This window comes from Ceratosolen solmsi, unplaced genomic scaffold (assembly GCF_000503995.2).
Source record: "Ceratosolen solmsi marchali unplaced genomic scaffold, CerSol_1.0 scaffold2, whole genome shotgun sequence".
Taxonomy (NCBI): Eukaryota; Metazoa; Arthropoda; class Insecta; order Hymenoptera; family Agaonidae; genus Ceratosolen; species Ceratosolen solmsi.
In genome coordinates, this window is record NW_011948422.1 from 3330919 (window position 1) to 3353147 (window position 22229).

General features: G+C 35.6%; 1 protein-coding gene across 1 annotated transcript in view; it reads right to left on the reverse strand.

Annotated features, from left to right (window-relative positions):
• LOC105361816 (semaphorin-1A) overlaps positions 1–22229 on the reverse strand; it is a 269541-nt gene that overhangs the window by 81392 nt on the left and 165920 nt on the right. Inside the window, 1 exon segment of the mRNA XM_011499098.1 lies at positions 19926–20096. Within this exon segment, the coding sequence (XP_011497400.1) occupies positions 19926–20096 (171 nt within the window).

The window sequence follows — 22229 nt, forward strand, 5'->3', positions numbered from 1 at the left end:
GCATCATCAGGGCCTCGAGCTCCTTCATCCGCTCTGCCGTATCCCAAGGCTCCCGCAAGTCGGTAGACAGGACGCGCATCTCCCCCCTATCCTGCCCACAAACCAAGCCTAGTGTCACGTCGACTCGTGCCCGAGAAACTTGTCACATTATGTCAGGGATGCGTCCTCTCGGCGTCCCTTGGCCTCTCCCACCCCTCCTCGGTACATCTACAATTGAGCGCGCGGCAGGCGAGTCCTGTTTGGAATTTAGTCGCGGTCACTGCGCCAATTACCGGGCAACATCCAACCGAGGCGAGCTTATACGCGCGCGGGCCCCTAAGCGCACGCGCACGCAAGCGCATCCATGCTCCCAGGGAGATAGGGAACTCGGTGACCGCCGACCGCGAATGCCGATCGATCCTAAGGGAACTGTATCCCGCGCACGGCGAGAGAAAGACAGAGTGGATGGGAGAAGGAGCTGCCGAGATGATGCACCGGAAGTTCCAAGCGATCCTCTAATTTTCTTTCCCCTCTGCCGGATGATGTTCGATCTGGAGTGATACCTGGCTGGCCTTTGAGCTTCGATGCTTCTGCTTCGTATACGCAATCTTGCTTTTTCAGAGAGAGAGAGAGAGAGAGAGAGAGAGAGAGAGAGGCGAGCCCCTTGAGAATTACATCTTTTGAATTGCTTCTTCTTCTCTATTTTTAAATTGGTTCATCAAGCCATTGACAGCGAAGCTCTTTCATTTTTTTTATTTTTCCTCTTTTTTTTTCTTTTTTTTTTAATAAGACAATTTACAAAATTTTTCTAGAAACTTAAAATTATTATAAATACGTGCGTCTTTTGTCCTTATGTTTATCTCCCTTAACTCTCATATAAAAGTGATTTGTAAATTAATGTTATTAAATCAATTTTAGAATAAATTAAATAAATTAATGAATAGAAATCTGTAAAATAAGGTATTTTAGTTCGTGAAAATATATGAAATATCCAATTCTATTATACAAATATGTTATGATTTATAATAAAAGAAAGGTAGTTTATAGTCTTTTAATCTTAATTTAACTCTCATGAAGATGAACATATAAGATACGCGTTTTAATTAAGTGAAAAGATACAGTTATATGCGTTAGTTAATTATGTGATTGACTAGGAATGTAAAAGTCAAGTAAACAGTTGAAAACTGATGCGTTTACATATATTTATTCATAAATGGATTAGTTTTGATGTAAAAGTAAAATATTAATGTTACAAACTGTCAATGTAATTATACACTAAAGTAAGTTGATATATCTCAATTATTTTACAACTGTTTTTAGTCATACGTAATTTATTCACATTGTTTTATATTAAATTAAAAATTTATCTACTCAGTTAATTATACGTATACACATAATCAAATAATTTTTAATTATTCTTAATTTTTTTAATAAATAAATAAATTAATATATATATCTATGTGTGTGCGTGTGCGTGTGCGTGTGCGTGCGTGTGCGTGTGCGTGCGTGCGTGCGTGTGTGCGTGCGTGCGCGTGTGCGTGTGTGTGCGTGTGTGTATAAGATATCATAATAAACAATATCGATGTATAAATACATATGTATTAATTATTCTAGAATAAAATAATGTATATCGATTCACGAATATGGTCAACTACTTCAAATTTTTAATAAAAATGTCTAGCTTAAATCGTAGAAAATTGCAGAAATTACGCCCTGAGCGAAACTCATTATGCACATTATTTTTTACATGTCCAAGAGTAGATATAAATCCGCCATTGTAAGCTGAAAAACTGTGGGTTAGATGTATTTTTTAAATGAGACTCGTTAGCTCGCCTTGTACAGTCTTTATTCTACAATAAAAAAGAGGTCAGAAAATCGAAAATAAAAATAAAGCTTTTGGAATTATAAAATAGTTAGTTAAATTTTCATGTATTTTCGTTAGATTCATAATGCCATTGAAGTTTGGTATTTCGTTAATATCACAAGTTGAAATGAAATAAAAATTAAAATGTGAATCTAGCACGTAATATTAATGAAAAATAATAATAATAATAAATAATAAATAATAATAATAAATAATAATAATAATAATAATAATAATAATAATAATAATAATAATAATAATAAGAAGAAGATTCTCATGTATATTTTACGGCATTTTACAAATATTTAGCAATCCATTTTAATTGTATGATTAGTGCGAGTAACTCGCTCGAGATATATTATTTATCGAATAACATGTATATTTATCTTTCATTTTTCTTTAAGAAATAAGCATGAAAAATCATTACGAGAAATTATAAAAAGGCTAATGGCCTAGTATTTGCAGTAAAAGATTATTTTCATTGAGAAGTTGAGTATTATCATATTTAATGCATCAGAAATGATTAGTAATTACTCGATACATCTTATTATTAAATTTCTTGCGATTAACATTAAGCATATAAAAAATAAATTAATATAAAGTTGTAATTATTTCTGTTAGACTTCGAATTTAGATCATGATTCAAATACATTACATGACAGATAATTTAAAGGTAGTAAATTGTTTCTTATTATAATTACACGTTTCATATCCGATAATAGCATAAGTATTTTTATAGCGATGGAGCCAGTGATGGATTTCTTCTTACTTAGCCTTTTCGACTCGAAGTTTATGAGCATAAAAGGCAAGCATATAAGAGGCCGTAAAAATAAGATTTTTTAGTAGGACGAGTGAAGAAAAGTTAAGTGACACGATCTTATGGTAAATGTTAAATCTTCCTTGGCTTAATTTATATATGTATATTTAATTTAAATGGAGTGTAACTCCTTCGCAGGCAGTTCTATTACAAAGTTCTAAAACGCATTAAATTAAAAACATAAAATTCAACTTTAACTCGGGGCACAGTATATATGTTCGTCATTTCAGCCGATTCGGCAATTTCATGAACATTTTAAATACGCTATGAAATGAAAAATGTTGCTTTGAAGCACCGTAGAGGAATTTAAGAAAATACCGATTGATTTCCATCCATTCCAGGCGCATTATGTAACCGACGATTATAAATATTCAATAACATGTGTAACAGAGATGGAAAATGTAACGAATGATGAAAAGATATCTACGTTTCAAGTTCAGTGACCTGGATTAGACGAATATATTTGACTAGAAAATTCGATAGATTGTTTCTTTTTATACTATCTATCATTTTCATACTTTTAGCGAATTGAAAGAATTACATTATGCATAGGTATATGTGGAAAATTGTATATTGAAGTGAATAGCATGTTTTTATATAGTAAAGCAAAATAGAAAATTAAATTGTAGGTAAAATGTTAATTAGACGAACGTATAATTTTACATTAATAAGACTTCAAAATTGAGTAAGTGAAAAGTGTATGTTGTTCCATGAGTAATTTTTCCAATAGACAAACTCGCGACATATTAACGTAAGAGGCAGTTTGTATTTTAAGATTTCAGAATTAAAAATAGATTACATACCTAATAATATTTATTTTATTTACCATCATTATTAATTCTGAAATAGAATAAGTACAATGCCTAGTAAATGTTTTACTTTGATTTTTCACTTATTTAATATTTTAGTTTTGTTCTACGTTGCTCTTCTATTCAGCAATGAAAGAATTGCATCTCATAAAATAAATAATTCAATGGAGTAAAACTTAGATAAATATAATAGGCTAAATGTAAATTTTATAATATTAGACATTTTATATAATAATTATGCTAAACCAATTAAAGTTATGGCGCTATGTATTTATGTAATGAATTGCACAATAAAATTACAAATTTTAAAATAAATTATTAATTACATGAAATCAATATATTTTTTTTTGTTTTTCACTAAGATTTTATGAATAATAATTAATTCATTTAATTGGGTATATATACCTACTGGTAAAAGTTGATGTAAGTGAGTTAAGAATCGCATTTATTTACATTACCGTAGCATTATGCGCGCGTGTGTACAAGGATCAAGTGTTATTTATATGAGTTGATGAGGAAATGAATATCATATGCATTTTTCAACATAAATTGAGTCTATTTGAAGATACACTTATAAAAGTAATATTCTCGATTGCTTGCATTTATTGGAAATTATTTTCAGAATATCACTACAGTATTAAATAAAAAAAAAATAATAATAAATAAATAAATAAATAAAAAAAAAAAAAAATAATGAAAAACAAAACTCGATAAGGCAAAAGGAATAAACGAAGACGAGAGTAAAGGAAATTAGAGAATCACGAGATGGATGTATTCCATACATCATCTAATAATAAGGATAATTATTATATATTAAGAGTAATTACGTAGGATAAATTAATAAGGGTTGGGTAAATAACTAAACTGAAAATCAAAAGGATCGTGGATAAGCCTTAATTAAAAATCAGAAAGCAAATATCTTGAAACTAATCGATAAGAATGTTAAAAGATAATATTAAATTGGATTTACAAGTAATTTAGACAAATATATGCCCTGTTAAGGTAATGCATAGAATAACAATTAAGTATAGATAACGGATTATGTTTGGAGAAGTAATATTTTCTTGTAACTAATTTTTTGTTCTTGTTGTTGTTGTCGTTGTGAGTTTTGATTATCACTTACGTTGGAATACAAATGCAATAATATAAATATACGTCTCGATAAATACATGCACGTATCTGTGTATGAAAATGTATGCATAGATGCAACCAACAGTAATAATTAACTATTTTGACATGTATTTGACATACGATGAGAAGAAATAGTAACTCGTCTACAACAACATTTTATAAGTTGTTATTAAATAAAAAATTTCAATAAAAATGTAAGTTCTGTAGATTGTTCGAAATACAGAAGTCAATGTCGTTGAAGTTTAATTCCATAAATTTTTATCAATATTAGCCGCTTTGACGTTTGATTAAACAACACACACACGCACACACGCACGCACGCACGCACGCACGCACGCACACATGAAATATTGCAACTTCACGTAAATTATAAATTACTATGATTATTCGCTTATATGTATACGTAGATAGGAAAGGGATTATAAAAATTTAGCGGTACGTCAAATTAAAATATCCGTAATCAGTATATTTTCTATAAGCCATATATTTACATTAGACTGTACTCGTTAAGCATTAAATCTTCTTTTAATGCAAAGAAGTATTAGAAATGTACCGTTAACATACTAATTGAATGACGGTGGCTTTAGTATTTGCTTCTGGTGAGAAGGCGTAGCCTAATATCGTAAGCACATAGCTCACCCGAGTAAATTGTACCCAAGGTTCGCGAGGCCTTAATTGGAAAACAGAAAAAACAGCTGAGAGGCAGGGACAAAAAGGGACGGCCCCTCAAGCTTTTAAAAAGAGCCGAGTGACATTTATTGATTCTTTGCGCGCTCTCGCGAGACATTAGAATAGACTAGCGGCTTCTCAAATTAACTTATCAGTCATTGCAATTGCCATTGAAATTCGTTAGGTACGTGCGCTAAAATGATGAAATATAGAAATGAAACATCCATCGATCATCATTCAGAGATATTATTATACATTATTTATTATTTATTGATTTATTATTATTATTTATTATTATTGTGGTTAATCGAAAATTTTGTCACGGCTAATATAACGAATTTAAAATCGTATGCATGAAACATCGAGTGTAACTCGTTGAAGTTAATTTTTTTTTTCTCGCAACGCAGCTTACGTCGAATGCCAATAGAATAGAGGCGGTGAAAGTTAAGTGGCGATACGAAATTCCGGATACTCAGTACTTTGAGATAGCTAGCTTTATACTCATACTTTTAGATGCATAGCAGTAATATTCGCATGGGATTTTGACGCGCGTTCTTGCGAAAACACTGCCAGTCACAAACTCATTCTCAAATACTCTCTCCCGCCCCTCTCTCGTTGTTTTCTATCGACTTTATCGGACGATCTTTCAAATGGAACTTCTTGTTTCCGAATAGCCTACGTAGTCATGCGATTTTCAAATCCCGACATCTCGCATTAATAGAGAAGCCCGTGTATATGGATTAGTAAAGCGTGTAGTAGAGCTTGGGTTAACAACAAAAAAAAAATTTTTTTTTTTATTTTTTAAGCATTTTTTAATTTTTTAAGGACCGCGTACGTGTATGCTTAGTACTTACTTGGGCATCGAGTTTCGCATTTAAATTGGCAGCGCCAATTATAATTATTGGAATTACTCGGTGTGTCGTCGATTTTTCTCTTTGACCAAGGGACGAACTTTCCATTGGGCATTATTATGGACATTCAAGTCCGATAATTAAATATAAAATTCCATTAGTTGTAGTCAGGTATTTAGGACCTGACGCTCAGTCATGGGTATTAAACGATTTTAATGCCGAAAGTTTTCATTTTAAGCATAAGGGTGATTATATGTGCCTTTTTTTTTTACTTTTTTTAGCCCAAGTACGCATGGGTATTCCCGGTTATATTGAAGTTGAATAATTAGAATAAAATTTTCTTTTATCACGATTCGATGAATAAGAATTGCATTTTCCCGTTATAGTACTTTTAGGCGATTCGCAAGATGTGTTAAATACACATTTGTCTGATATAATTTTTAATACCATTTTTACGCTATTAAAATTGCTATTCGTTTAAAGCAAATTTTCCGAAATAACAAAGAAAAATATCAATAAGTATCAATATTGATAATAGGGAATATTTTTTTTTTTTTTTTTTTTTTTTTTTTTTTTATAACGAATCAATTTTTTAAGCATTTTTACAAACTTTATTACCTCTGTAAATTTATATATTTTTATATATATTATTAATAGTTGTTAAACACACGCTTTAATCGCATGTTAATAATTAGTCTAGATATTTCAGAGAAGAGCTGTAATAAGCTTAAGTAAGCAAAATACAAAATGATAGCTTATATAGACGCTAATTGGCTTGATTTTAATTATCCTGGAATATAATTCGAAATAAAATGGGCGTATGTATGTGCTCGTAAGAAGCTTGAGAAACGATAACAAGCGCTGTTACAAAAGTGATGCTCACTAGTGGAAATCCCCGTAAAATGACTCGCGTTAATGGGATAAGATTTCATTTGTAGGTAGGAAAGGACAAAAATGTAATATTATAAGCTAAACTTTGTCGATTTGTCGATAGGTTTGAACTTGAATTACAGCCCAAGTGCCAGAGTACAGAGCCAGAAGAGGAAAAGAGAAGAAAAGAAAAGAAAAGAAAAATATTTATAATTATAGTCGTAGTTGATTTAGTGCCCTGATCACTTGGTATCAAAAACACAGGCGTCGTCGCTTTCATCTTGACATTTCTTTTACAAAAGTGCGATGTCAAAGGAAAATATACACACGATACACACGATGGATAAAAGAAGTATTTCGAAGGGAGGAGGTAGTGGGCAGTAAAAAGTTTCTTTTTTTGCTTGATTGGGGCTGACGAAGTAGAAAAGACGAGCGCCACTCAGGTGACATAGAAATAAAGCTTTTTACGAGAGGCGCCAAGGACTCGGCGAGCTTAAAAGTTCACAGAACTCGAACGTTGGATTACTTCTATTCGTTATTTTTCATTTTCTTTTTAATGGAGTTTTTAAAGAGTTTTCTTATAGCTATGATAAATAAAAGTTTGGTTAATAAAGGTGATTGATTTTCCAGATAATTAGTGTCGAAAAATTGATCATTGCTTAAGTTATAAAGTAATTTTGCATTCACATTTGTTCATTATTAACGATATGGAAAATTTCATCCTTAATGTTTCTCAACACATTATAAAGTTTAATGAGTTTGATAGGCAGTAAAATTTTGTAGAAAATGATTTTTTATTTACATCGTAAAATGGTAATATCCAATAATGATTTGTAATATCGCTTTAAATTAGAAATTAAAAAATATCGAAATTCAAAAAAGACGAACTAATAATGGTTAAGTGTCGTAATAAAAACTTGTGTAATGCTAATTTGATCTTTGTATTTGTGATTGTTTTGCATTCATCGTTCATATATATATTTTTATTGTCCTAATTAAGCCATAAACGGCTAAATTAAATAAAATAAAGTATCACGGATAAAGATAGAGTGATTTTTGTAAAGTTTACTATTCTCTCTTCTCTCATGAAGTGATTAAGCTTAAAATAACCAATATCCAAGACTCCATTATTAATATTTTATATAGATCCATTAATATATATTTTATTAAATTTACTCGATGTTATTATTCAAGTAATGGCATTAACGGTACTTGGATAAGCTTAGCAATAATTAGTATCGAACTTTTAACCTTCGGTAATGCACGATACCATTGCATTTTCGTAATCCCATTAGATCGAGTGAAATGAAAATAGTAAGAAAATGGCAATAAAATACAAAATGAATAAAGAAATCAAATGTGCTAATACGCGTGAATACTTGCAATGTACCTAGAATTTATAAGTCTATTATTTTTACGACACGCAAAATCAATCGAGTAACTTTTTCAAATCAATGCTCAAATTTATTTCACTCGCTCGGTATGCTCGACTAAAGTGAAATTAGCTTCTAATAAACGATCGCCTTGTCAAAATAATATTGAACGATATAGTGAAATAGCATTAATTCGCCAGTGTCGAGCGTACCACGATCTATTATAGTTTATATACTTTTATAAAAATGATATTCTCGTGTATATATTACACTCTCTGTATAATCTGTGTATGCCACGAAAAAAGTAGAGAAAAGGTAATAATGATAAGTACGAGGCACACAGTTACAGTCGAGCGAAATCTAAGGAAAATCACATCAAGGGATTTGATTACCTAGCACAATGATTCAAGCCGACTCAGCGAAGAAGATTTGACTCGTCTGCGTGAAAATTGCCCAACTACGTGGATCTATATACACAAGCATGCACACACACGCGCCAGTTCGTCCGTCCGTCCGTCCGTCCGTCCGTCGGTCCGTCGGTCCGTCCGTGCGCGCGTGTGTACAAGGAATATACAAGTATTATATGCACACCGCATTGCGGCTTTTACGTACGCGAACGGTGGTTAACGATGTATATATAAGGATGAAGGGGTGGGAGGAGAGCGACGAACGCTACGATAACTTTATATAAAGCATGGTTAGGTGTATGGAGCATTATAACACGCAACGGATTCCTCTCTTATTCTTCCTTTTCTTTTTTTGGTAAACGATTTAGTGCCATTCTTCCCTTACTCTCTTTCATTACCTTCTTCTTCTATTTCTTCTTTTTCTTCTTTTTCTTCTTTTTATTTTTATTTTATTTATTTATTTATTTATTTTTTTTTTTTTCATAAAATAGATAGAGCCCCTGTGTTATGCCCCGGGCCATAAGGGTCGTTCCCATGCCGGGTATTCTATGCCAATAGAGTTGTGAAAAATTAAATAACGTTTGAACGTAAACAATATTTCGGAGGGCGGCGAAAAATCTGTGGAACGAAACCGAGTTTAAGTCAGAATATCGAATTTTTTCTGCATTTTATGTTTATACACGCGTCTAGTCATAATGTCACAATGGAAGAAAATTTGATTTCAATTATGATTTAAAAAGAGAGTCCATTATACGAATGACATTCGCATCGCATATTTTCACGATTTCATATCATTTTTAAAACAACGAATAGATGGCATAACGAGCATTATCACCGTCCTAATGAACGAAAAGAAGTAATGTAACTGATAATTTAATAGAATGAAGCTGAAAATGGAAAATTTTTGTCTCCCATACAATAATTACATTCGAACTCGAAAATATCACGAGACACATGGCCATTAAAAACTTAAGACTTTTCTTTCATTTTATACTTTTCCGCTAATTTATTTTCGAAGCTTCGTACATAGTGTTCGAGATCATCAGAAGAGATACATAGATGGATAGATGGATAGATAGATAGATAGATAGATAGATAGATAGAGAGAGAGATAGAGATAGAGAGAGAGAGAGAGATATAGAGATAGAGATAGAGAGAGATAGATAGAGAGAGAGAGAGAGAGTTTATTGAGGAAGTCGCAAGAAATTCGAGAAAAAAGATATATGCGAGAGAACGTGCTATGAGGTACAATTTATCCGGCGGAATCGTCGTGTCTTGATGAGCGAGAAAGGGCAAAAGACGTCTTGTTGCGGTCGGATGTCCTTTGGGAGACGACGAAAGAAATGAAGGCGAGAGTGTGAAATGAAAGAAAAATATCGAAAGATAGTATATAATATTGACGAGGGATATATATATATATATATATATATATATATATGTGTGTGTGTGTGTGTGCGTGTATGTATATACACACACGCGCGCGCGCGAACACACACAGACACACATGTATTTACGTGTATGTTATAATCAATGGGAATTGAATTAGTAATGCATTGAAAATCCCATGAGATTGTGATAAAAATTAGTGTTTAAATCTTCGGTCGAATTTGAAAGTCGAGTAAAGTGAGTTTTATTCGTTTGTTGCTTCCATGGCTTTTGATTAAAACTCTTTTTCTTCTTGACAATTATTGCGTTGTTTATTAATGAATGCAAATATTCGGATATTTCGACGTTACAGAAAATTGCTACTTTTTTTTTTTTTTTTAGTATTTGTTTGGTAAATTGGATGAATTCGTTTCATATTTGGAGTAATGTTCGAAATATTTTATCATTGACGGCGCTTATTATTTTCAAATAGTAAATTTTGTCGGAATTGTTGCAATTTACCATAATTAACGCAGCTTATAGCAACGAGTAAAAAATAAATTAGCCATTCTCGCAGACTTGGCGGGCGAGTGAAAGCTGAAAATGGCCAAGTGCATTTTAAGGGCGTGGACATTTGAAATCTGGCAGAGAAAGTAACATAGGAGGCAGAAAAATTAAGAGTAAAATCTAATAAATGAACGGGATCGTAAGGAGAAGGGGAGGAGCAATTTCATGCGGAGCGATGAGGCAACGAAGAAGAAAAAGCAGCGAGGATAGAGAAGCTGAAAGAGGTTCGTCTCGTACCGAGAGTATATTAAGCCACGTGACCAGAATAACGATGAAGAGCTTCAATGGTGTGGCCTGCAACCGATACTACTGATACTAGTGCTGCTGTTGCTGCTGGAAAATTTCGAGTTTCCTATAAAAATGCGAGTGCAAAGAAAACGGGAGGAAAAACACGTCGATGTCCGTTATCTCGGAGCGTAGCACCACTCGACTATTCTTTTGCTTCCGTATCCATGCTGTCTTCCTGCCACTTTCCGCCTCGCTCCCTCGTCCCTTTTCACTCTTCTCCCATATCTCCTTTCTTTTTTCTTTTCTTTTTTCCCATCTTCATCTTTTTTCTCTTTTCTTTTTTTTTTCTTTCTTTTTTCTTTTTTTTTTATTTTTTAACGCGTGAGACGTCATGTGCATGCTGAATAGTTTGATAGGCGGTGGTCCTCGATAAAGTTCCTGAGCGCGCGAATGATATTTTATCGATATTTCTTCGTCATATTCAACCCGGAAGCTTCCTTCTTTTCTTCATAGTGAAGTTTTTAATGTAGCGAAGCTTCTCGCGAGTCTATCTATATGTAATGAATGGGATAAAAATATTCCAGTATCTAGATACCTCATCTTCTACTTATGCCCTTCTCTCGCTCATCCTTTCTTCATCGAGTCATCAAAGTTTGAAAGTTTGCTCGCGCAACGAATTATGTTTAATACGCCATTACTTCAAATACATTCTGTCAAATTACATTCCGATCAAATGATTCTGTACTCGAATACGCGAATAATTTCTTGGTTCTATTTCTTTATTACGTTCATCTACTAATTTACACGGTTCATCAATCCCTTCTGCTCGACGACGTTTTACAATTTATATCAATTACAGGCTTTACATATGTGTTTAAATTTTTTTTTTTTTTTTTTTTTTTTTTTTTTTTTTTTTTTTTTTTTTTTATAACTTATTAGATTCATAGATTTAAGTTTAGAAAATTTTTCTCTTAAAACACTAGCCACTCTACCATTTCAAGGAAATATAAGGATTATTTATCGCAATTTAACATGCAGTTAGATATTTTACGAAATGAAAATTCTTATTCGATATTTCAAATTACAATTGGCTATGTCTTATAATTTTTTTTTTTTTTTTTTTTGGCTAATAATAAGGCTTGCTCGGCTGATAATTTGGTTCACAACAAATGCTCTACAATGTCAGTCGAGCGCCGATTATTAATCCTATTCAATCATATAAATTGCGTTGAATATTTTTCTTTTGTTCTTTTGAATGAATTGCTTGATTAGCTGATTTTCTTATTAACTATAAGTAAATTGATTGACACGCGATCTTATAATAATGATCTGTGGTGCACCTCGAGACATTTAGATGACAACTATATCTTATCAACATTTTTTCATCATTTGACGTTTCATTAGTAAGAGAAACGGCAATATTCCACTCTGACTGCCATTAGTGTAACAATAATCTCCATCTTCAATGCTGTTGGCTAAATAAATGAAATTTGCATTCTATAAAGGCGCGCTTCATACGCAACATGTACCTTGGCAATTGTATCTCACTACAACGAGTAAACCTCCAAAATATTTCAATCTAGAAATTGATAAAGAATGGACGTCTATCATTAAATTACTTCGCTTAATTGTTCTAATCGGACGGGGTGCTTAATTTTAACTATCTTGGGTATGAATAATTCAGTATGTGCTGAATAATGTACGAAATTTTGCCATTCAAAATGCAAAATCCGTCATTTGGATAGAAAAGAAGAGGGGGAATTTTTGAATTTTGAATATTTAGCCAATAAATTTAAGCGGGTGGAAGGAAGTCGACAAAATATGGAATTTCAGGCATAAACGGCGCATCGCTACGAGCATGAATCACCATAATTTACAAGGATATTCAGCCGGGGATTATTTCAAGAAGAAAAAGCGCGAGGCTCCCCGCGGGTGTTAATGAAGTATCGATGAACAGGTGCGCATTAGGGAGCATAAAGGCAGCCCACGTACACGTACTTACCGAGCCATTTCTTCAAATTTAACAGTCGTATTTGCGCGCTCGTCGCAACTTAGCAGTTTCCCCCAGGGGAAAAAGTGCGCTCGGCCGTTTCTCTCGAGTGCCCTCGTGCGCGCCGACCAAAGATACGACGGAAAAAGAGGAGGCGAGCAGCCGAGATAAAGCCGAGCTAAAGTAGCGGTGGGAGAGGATCAGCGGGCAGAGCAGCCGGAAGCGGCACGCGTGATTTATTCGCTCGTTCGTCTCTTGTACTCGCGCACGTATACCGATGTACCGAGCGCGTCCGTAATTTCGCGCTGCAAGAGGCGAAGGTGAAAAGCCTCGGAGGAGGCCGGGCGAACCGGGCCGGGTTGGGGCTACGATAAGGTAAAGGTGGTATAAAGGAGGTAAGGCGAGGGGACGGGAGGCGAGCGAGTCCTGGCCGTTAGGTGAAGCAGGTGTTCGTTCGGTCACTTTCTCTGCCATCTTCATGATTTCTGCTCCCTGGGCTTTTCTCACTTACCGCGAGGTGAATGTAGTTCCCTAAGGGTGAAAAGGGACAGACGAGAAAAAGTTTCTATTTCTGTGTGACGTCTGTACAACAAACCCCAAGCGTTCTTATTAATGTTCTTGTTCTTTATCATGTCCCACGACTCACTCACTCTCTCTCTCTCTCTCTCTCTCTCTCTCTCTCCCTCTGTCTCTGTCTCTATCTCAGTGCACTTTGTTTAAAGCTGGGAGGAAGAAACTCTTATTTTTTATTATTTATATTTTAACGGCAACTCTCCAATCTTATAACAATCCTCGTGCGTTTGACGCTACCTTTATCGGCATTTTGTAAGACTAAACGCATCCTGCGTCTCGTTCTCGCAAGATCGTGGCATTTAGGATGCATTAGGCTCCGCAGCTGGCGCATAAGGACCAGAGTATATAGTACAGGCCAAGTAAACGAGACGAACCTCGGTATCGAGCGATCATATTTACGGCCTCCGTCTCCTAATTATTGCAAACCGAAAAATAATAGCCAATAATTGGGCATTCGGTCTTTTGCCCATAACCGTGGCCACTTTCGCTCGAAAATACAGCGAGCAAGGGGCAGCCAAGCAGTATCGTATATACTTTTACAGCTGTGTTATTAGCGAGGTCGAAAATGGGCCGCTCCATAATTGAAAAACGTCTAGTTCATGGCGAGCAGAGGTTAGCACATCCGTTAACAAGTAGTAACAGACGGCTCGTGCTAGATCGGACGACGTCGGCCGACTTCGCTCTTTTCCTCCTTCGCAGTTTACTTGTTGCGGGAAATGAGATTTCGGTGTGGCGTATAGTTGAACATTGCGCGGATTCCAGGGTGGGTTTGGTATCCGCGCGCCGGGCCCCACTTTCCTGGATTATTCATTTAGAAATAGTGATCGTCGAGCGAGGCATTCTTCGAGGCAATTTGTTTTAAAGGCTCGAGGTTGGAATTCTTGATTTGGATTTTTGAGCGATTACACCTGCTTAGCGCGTTAATTTAATTACGGGATATCCCTTACGTTTAGAAGAGAGTTTCAAATGAGAATTTAAGGGGACTTAAGGATTTGCCATTATTATTCGAGCTTTATTGTAAAGTCCCTTAGTCGAGATCGGAAAATAACGTTCACCGCAAACTTGATTAAGATATCTTGATGTAATAACTTCCTCGCGAGTAATCGTAACGAAATCAGCTTCGAGAGGATGTACAAATTCCGTATCATTATCTAATTTTCTGTCGAATGCTTAAATTGAGTATAAGTTGTGAGATTGAGTGGTGCGCAGCGATCGAGTCAAAGGTGAAGGAGAAAATTGAAGAGAACTAAATAATGAAAGACGACGGAGGGAGCTCATTGCCGGAAAATGAAAACTAAAGCCAACGAGGAGCGCTTCTAGCGGGCGCGCACGGATAATTAATTCCGATTAATTCCAAGGGTGAGACTGGAAAACTGGAAGAGACTCGCGGGCACGGACCTCACGCTACGATACTCAATCTCGTAAATTTATTCAAATTTAGGAGAGACTGCAGCCTCCACAACCCCTTGTTCACCCCACCCCCTCAACACCACAATCGTTCTCTCTCTCTCTCTCTCTCTCTCTGTATCTCTCTCTATTTACTACGTCTCTCGGCTCTTCCCTAACTACCGATCCTTCGCCATTATCTTAAGGTTTAATCTTCGATTAAGAGCAATTTCTATATCTCGAGTGTATAAAATTCAAAAATAACGAATAGATAATAAAGAATATAAATCAACTACAATTATCATATCGGGCTATTTAATTTATCTTCTTTTCCTTCTTTATTCTCTTTTATTTTTTATTTCTTCTTATTTATTTTTTCCCTTCTCTTCAATGAATTCACAACAGTCAATAGAGTTTAGAAAACTTTTGCTGTTTATTTATTATCGACCAATGCTACGCGAATTATACAGCATTAAACAGAATTGTATAGTAATACTAAATTATATGTATGAAACGAGTTTCGTGTAGTGGGGATCCTGTATTTATTGGAAATTTAAGAAATTGACTGTAATGTAAATTAAAGGCGTCTTGACTCGTACGATATCAGATATTTCGTTGCAGGAGCTGCGCTTTTAATAATATTTTATAAATAACTCACATAGAGTATAATTAAATTATGTAGTGAATAAAAAGGTTTCAGTTTGAAAATTTATTTTCACTCGTGTCGTACGAATTTTTGTAAATGCTACATATATCTCGAGGAATAGTAAAGTAAGTTTCTTTAAAATTCAAATTTATTGCTTGAAAATTACATAGTTTTATAAATGATCGCGAAAAGTTAGGATTCATGTCTTTGTACAGTAAAAATTTACAAGTCAAAGAATTTCTTTTAAATTTCTTTTAAATTTTAGATTTTACAAAAGGGAGAGAGAGAGAGAGAGAGAGAGAGAGAGAGAGAGAGAGAGAAAGGAAGAAATCGCAATGATATGCAAAAAAAAAAGTATTAAATTTCGAAATTTTCTTCAGAATACCACTACTATTATTCCATTAAAATTAAAATTTTTAATTTATCCCTATTCCAAATGCTTTTAATTGATTTCGGATTTTTAAGAGCGTTTCAGTATTAAAAGCTGCGGATTTGACCGTAATTACAATTGGAATTTAGACACAGAGATTATCGTAATACACAAGTTCATATGGGCGTTAATTTTATGTAAATGCGCGATTGAAAAAGAGCATTCCAAAAGTAAGTACAAACTTTAACCGTCGACGTTATTATTAAAAAGCCTTCCTCCCCCTCCTCATCCTCCTCCTCCTCCTCCTCATTTCAATATTATACGTGACGCCGTCGACATTTCATAAGTCGACAAGCAAAACTTTTCACAACTACATCTAATTCATAAATCCATCACACATGCCACATTTAAATAGTTTTTACTAATTGTATGAAGCCTCTGGTAATACTCTCGGCACAGCTGGAAGAGCAGATTATCACGAGCCTGTAATATCAAGCGTCAGTGTAAATATTTTCGCGGCAATGTAACCTTCATCAAACTAAGCCCTTTTATAATTTTCAAAGTGACTTAAGGCGTCTCGATGCTCCATTACGCTAGTGCCTTACATTGGTTTGCCAAATATCAAAGAAGGGGTGATGCTGGGATAGGGGTGAGGAGGGGGGAAGCATCCCTTTTGGAACGAAGATAGAATATAATGACTTAGTATTTCCATCAATGAAACATACATTACGTTATAAGCGAGCATTTGAGCTCCTTATTAAGAAAAAAAAAACCTCTAAGAACAACCTTTCACTTTGCAGAAATATAAAAACCATATTGCACGTTCATTCAAAAAGTGCTCTTTTAGTTCTGTAAATTTTTTATCCTGATTTTATCCGTGGCTGGGCGAAGATTAAGCCATAAATAGCTCTGTCGGCTTTAAATATTTGCAATTTGTAGCGCCGAGAACGATCGAGCCACCTATGATTTATCCACTTTATACATTTCGGAACTGCTCGAGCCAAAAGAATGAAAAATGATTTCACCGCATATACTTATCGTTATATTCGCAGTTTGGCATCGCACGACGATACACACATTTTCTTTTCATATACCCTTTGCCCTGAATAAACGACCAGTTGATTTCCGATTTTTTTTTTTAAATAATTTTTTCATAATGCGATACGATTGTCCTGTACCGATAAAATTTCGTTAATTTTTCCTTATTTTCATCTTGAGCCTCGCGGTAAGCCTAGCGATTACCATTATTATTAAGTGCAAATTGATATTAACGCTTTCAGCATTGGATTACGGCATCGGGGAGAAAACTTGAAAATCCAATGGGTAAGTAGTGGTGCTCTGATTACAAAGACGCTAAAAAGAATCCGCCATTAAAAGCAAATCAGAGATCAAGTGAAATCACTCGGCCTTCGTTTACCCTCAACATTTTGCATCGATGAAAATTACTTATTAGCATCGTACAAGGACATAAAAGATTAGGAGCTGGTGCCACGTTCCCTCGTTATCCGCCAAGTCCCGAGCCCTTTATCAGTGTCGAATCATCGAAACGCATTTACGATTTTCCTCGAGCACATCCAATCGCCAGAGTCTAGCCGCCGCGCAGTGAGAGCCAACCACTCCAGTACAAGTACAATTCACAAGAGCTTATTCTGTGTTGGGGTTACAGTAACGTCCCCCCCCCTCTCCACCTCTCCCCTTCCCCTACCCCTCACCCCACCCATCAACCCATCAACCCATCCACACTCCACCGTCAGCCGATCAATTTGCCCCATGCCCTTCCAATACCAACGTCGGGCCTCGTGTCCTGTTCACTCGACGATTCTTTCATTTAACTCTTCTTCGCTATCTAAAATACAACCCTTTCACCTTTCGCGCCATCAACTCCTTCACCTTGCAAAGAGACGATGCAGGAAATATTTTATATCTTAATGCATTTCCATTTAACGATCGGCATCTTTCACTCTCACTCTCTGTTTTTCCCTTCATTCGTCTAATCAACATTTTGTCTTGGTTAATCGAGTTCGACGTGCTTTATCCAAGCAAACTAAAGCTTTCAAGTAAGTAAATTTTTACGGAGTGAAAAAACAATTTTTCCGACAGTTGTGCATTGCTTCATTGTATATTATTGTTAAGACGCTCATTGCCATTGATACGAGATTGATATTTCATGTAAATATTTTAATATTAAAGTGCTTACCACGATCAATTACTTTTCTTTATGACGGTTTAATAAAAACCAATATAATAATAGACTACAAGTAAGGCATTAAAGTTTTACATATTTTTTTTTTATTATCGAAATTTGCTAAATATTTAAAACATTTCTTAAAGAACAAAATTAATTTTAAAATTCCTCGTTTTAACGAGGACTTGTCGTTTTATCATGTATATAAGCTAATTTAGCGAACTTATAAGTTTCAATTGTTATTATCGGAATGAGAGCTTGGATGGTGAAATAATAGTCCTCGACTAATCGAAAACAGATATTTAATTAAGTATTATTATTATTTGTCCCGTCATCTTTTTATTGAGATTGAAGGGAGTTACAAAATACAGCATTCTAGCTTTCATTATCAACTCTTCGGATGCAATTGCAAAAAGTATGCTTTCAACTTTAATGCCTAAAGTAATTTATATGCACTCTACTTTTGTTTTCATCATACGTTACTACTTTCGAAAAGTTCATTAAACTACTGTAAGAAGTAGTGTGTTATAAATCTCGCTATTCAGCTTTATGTAAAATTTTAATTTATCCGGTCGCATATTTTTGAAATTTCGAACCTTAAACTTATATGTATCAAGGAGTCTTTGAACATTATCATCCATGGAATGCATATAAATCCTTAAGTTTTGAAAAAAAAAAAAAACAAAAACAAAAAAAAAAAAAAAAAAAAAAAAAAAAAAACAAGAAAAAAGTAAGAAAATAGAAAAAAAGAGAAATGAAAAAGAAAGAAAAAAAGTAATTCACTCATTATTACGTGCCGTACAATCTAATTGTACTATGAGACATTCGTCTCCTTCTCTCTTAGGCGCTATAATCGCTTGGAAAAACTGACGCCCCGTGCGCCTGCGAGAAAGATAAAACATTTTTCGAGGATAGTCGGTGAAACTTTTGCCAAAGAAGATCTCACTTGGCAAGCAGCGAGTGCTCTTTTGCTTTTTGGCACGTGGGCTTTCTTCAATTGACATTCATTGCTCTCACATACGAGGAAAATATGCTAATAAAAATTCGAGTGGCATATTGCCTTCTAGATTGAGCAAAACGAATGAGAAAAGTGCCCGACTGTATTTTACATTCCCGTTTCATAATCGCCGAATACAAGGTCATTTACAGGACCCGGATGTCGATTAACGAGAATTTCGTATGTGAAATTCAATGACGGCCGAGCATCGATTGACCAGAATTTAAAGATATTCGCACGGCTAGTGCAGTGTACAGTGTACTTTATTCAAAGGCTCCGACATGTACCTACGCGCTTTTCATAATAATATATTCCCTCACAAAATCAGTTAAACACACTCTCCGGTAATTCGTATAATTGATTCCAGCATCTCCGTTTCATTCGACACTTGGCAAAGAATACCGACTCGACCTTCTAAAGTCTCATTCACATCTCACTATCTACGAATATATTCAGGAATAAATACACGCCGAATGTAATATAAAGTGCAATCAATGCTGGGGTATTATTTGCCCACGGAATTTTTTATAATTCAATAATGTTGAGCCTGCTATTCCGAATCAGAGCTCTAACTACAAATTAACAATCTCACTTACAATTTTATTTGCCCCCCCCCCCCCCCACCACCACCACCACCACCACCACCACCACCACCACCATTCGAAATGCCGAGAATGATGGAGATTATTTGTAGAGTCGAGAAGTGACATCGAAGAGGGAAATTTTACCAATCGCGGTACGTGAATAGCCGAAGCTACTGCCAGCACATGAATCGTAACGCGCAAAAATGAAAAGACAAAGAAGAAGATGGAAAAAACAAGAGGAAGAAAGATAATGAAAATCCTTACCTTTATCAGAAAATGTTTACACAGTGGCTTGTAGGCGTTCGTCCCGCAGGTCATGAAGCGGTCGGGGCCCAGCCTACCGAACACCCTCACATAATTTTGGCACGTGTCCTTGTCACCGCCTTTTAAGTAGCAGAGCTCCTGGTGCGCGTCGCTGCTCGCCCATTTCAGCCTCTGAAACAAGAGAAAAGGCATTATGAATGGAGTAGAAGACCCACGGTCATTCTATGATTAATCTTTGCATTCCGCGTTTCATGCTTCCCTCTGTTATTCCAGTGGTAGTTAGTCCAGTGTGGATAGGGGTACGAGGGGTCATGGAATCGACGGCCAGAGTCGGTACAGGAAGCGAAAACACGTACATTAAGCTAAACTAAAAACTCGACAGACGAACATCCGGTTGAATGAAAAATAGCGTTGCGCGGATGAGACTCTGCTCGTTCGATCTCACCCCCCCCCCCGCCCCTCACCCGCCAAACCGTTCCCAACCTATTTTCGTCTATGAGTTATCAGATGAGAAAAGGAATTTATATTGCGCGAGCAAAAGAGAATCTCGTCGCAGAGCTTCTCCTCGCCCTTGTGACCACTCCGGCCGCTTTTTTCCTCATACCGTCTCCCCACAACCGAGCGTCGGGCTTCCTTCGCGTATCGCCCGATTAAACTCGAAGGGGCTGCTTTGATAGTCGGCGCCGCGTTGGCTGCCCGATAAGAGAATCCGTCTTTCTTGTGCCGCTACCGTATTTCGCGAAAAGCGCTTTTATTCCCACATCAGCTACCGAAATACAATGAAGGTAAAGGGGAGGATGATTGAGGTAAATGGATAGAACGAATGAAATAGATAGAGAAAGGCGGTGACGTTGGCGGTGGCGGGATGCGAGGGAGGAGGGTGAGATAGTGCGCAAGAAGAAGTTAAAAATAAATCGAATGGAGTGTGTATAGTCTGAGACGAGTCGAGAGAAAAAAATGAAAAAGAAAGTAGAGGAGAGAGGAGATAAGACGATAGGGGAGGACACGGGATATAATCGAGGCGCCAACGGATAAAACGATTTTGGAATACTCAAGAAGGGTGGGAGATTCTGTCCTACCACCCGCAATCGCTTTCTACCGCTCCCCCGCTCTCGATCTCTCTTCCTCGCCCACTATCGCTCTCTTACTCCCTCTCGCTTTCGTTGCTCTGTTACTCTTACGCTCCTTCGACTTCTGATAAAAACCGATCTCTACGAAAACTTTCATCTAACTAGACGCAGGCTTTTGTCCTTTTTCAACTTTTACTCTTTCGTACATGGATATTTTTTGTTTCGAGCTCGCCCTTCTCATTTTGTTTCATTCGGCAAGTTAACGATATTGCAAAACTTGTTGTTTATCAAAGCTGAGGAGGTCGTTTTATTACCACAGCAAACATAAGTCACTTAGTCATAAATTAACTAGAGAGTATTTATTTTAACACTGTCTGGATTTTTATACTGCATTTATGTAAAAGCTTTCACGAACTCGTTCAATTATCAAGACTTATAGCGACAATTTCAGTTGCCTCAAATTCATTATTATTATCAAAAATCTAACAATTAAAAATCGCCGATATATTGATTGCGCTGCTTCATATAAACTAAAACTGCTCTATTCGCAATATTATACGATCTTAACATTATAATATATTATTTATTACGTAGATACTTAACTGATTAACATAGCCGTAAATTAATGAAATTTATTAATAATTAATTATTTAAAAACTGTCGGTTACAAAAGAAACTCGATCCAATCTGTGAATTCGAGTGTGGGAATAAATTGTGATGCGAGAGAAAGATCTTTAAATAAAAAAAAGAAAAAAAAACAAAAAAAAAACAAAAAAAAAAAACAAAAAAAAACCGCAGATAAAATTGTCCGAATTGCCGAAGTAACGCAAAGTAAAATCCTCCAACATTCCATAAAGCAAAGTTTTAACGAAGACATTTACACGTAGATTTCACGCATGAATCCGATCAAATTATAATTGCGGCAAGTATCCACAGATATTCGTGGCAGCGCTTTTTTCCACTTTCCATTCCTCGTAAAAGTCAAAAGAGCCGGCGCACAGCGACAAAAGGACTCTCTGACACTCCACGGCGACGTTTCATACGCATTGAAAAAACGCGCGAGGTGTGCTCTTAGTGCAATAAAAGCGGGGAAAATTGCATAAGAGAATGGTAGTAAAGAAGAGAAAGCGGAAGAAAAAAAGAGCTCGCTTTTGCGCGCGTGAATCAGCGAAAAATCCTATGCCGCGTGCAACAGCCTCCGACAAAACGAGTTTATCCCCCCCCCCCCCAACAC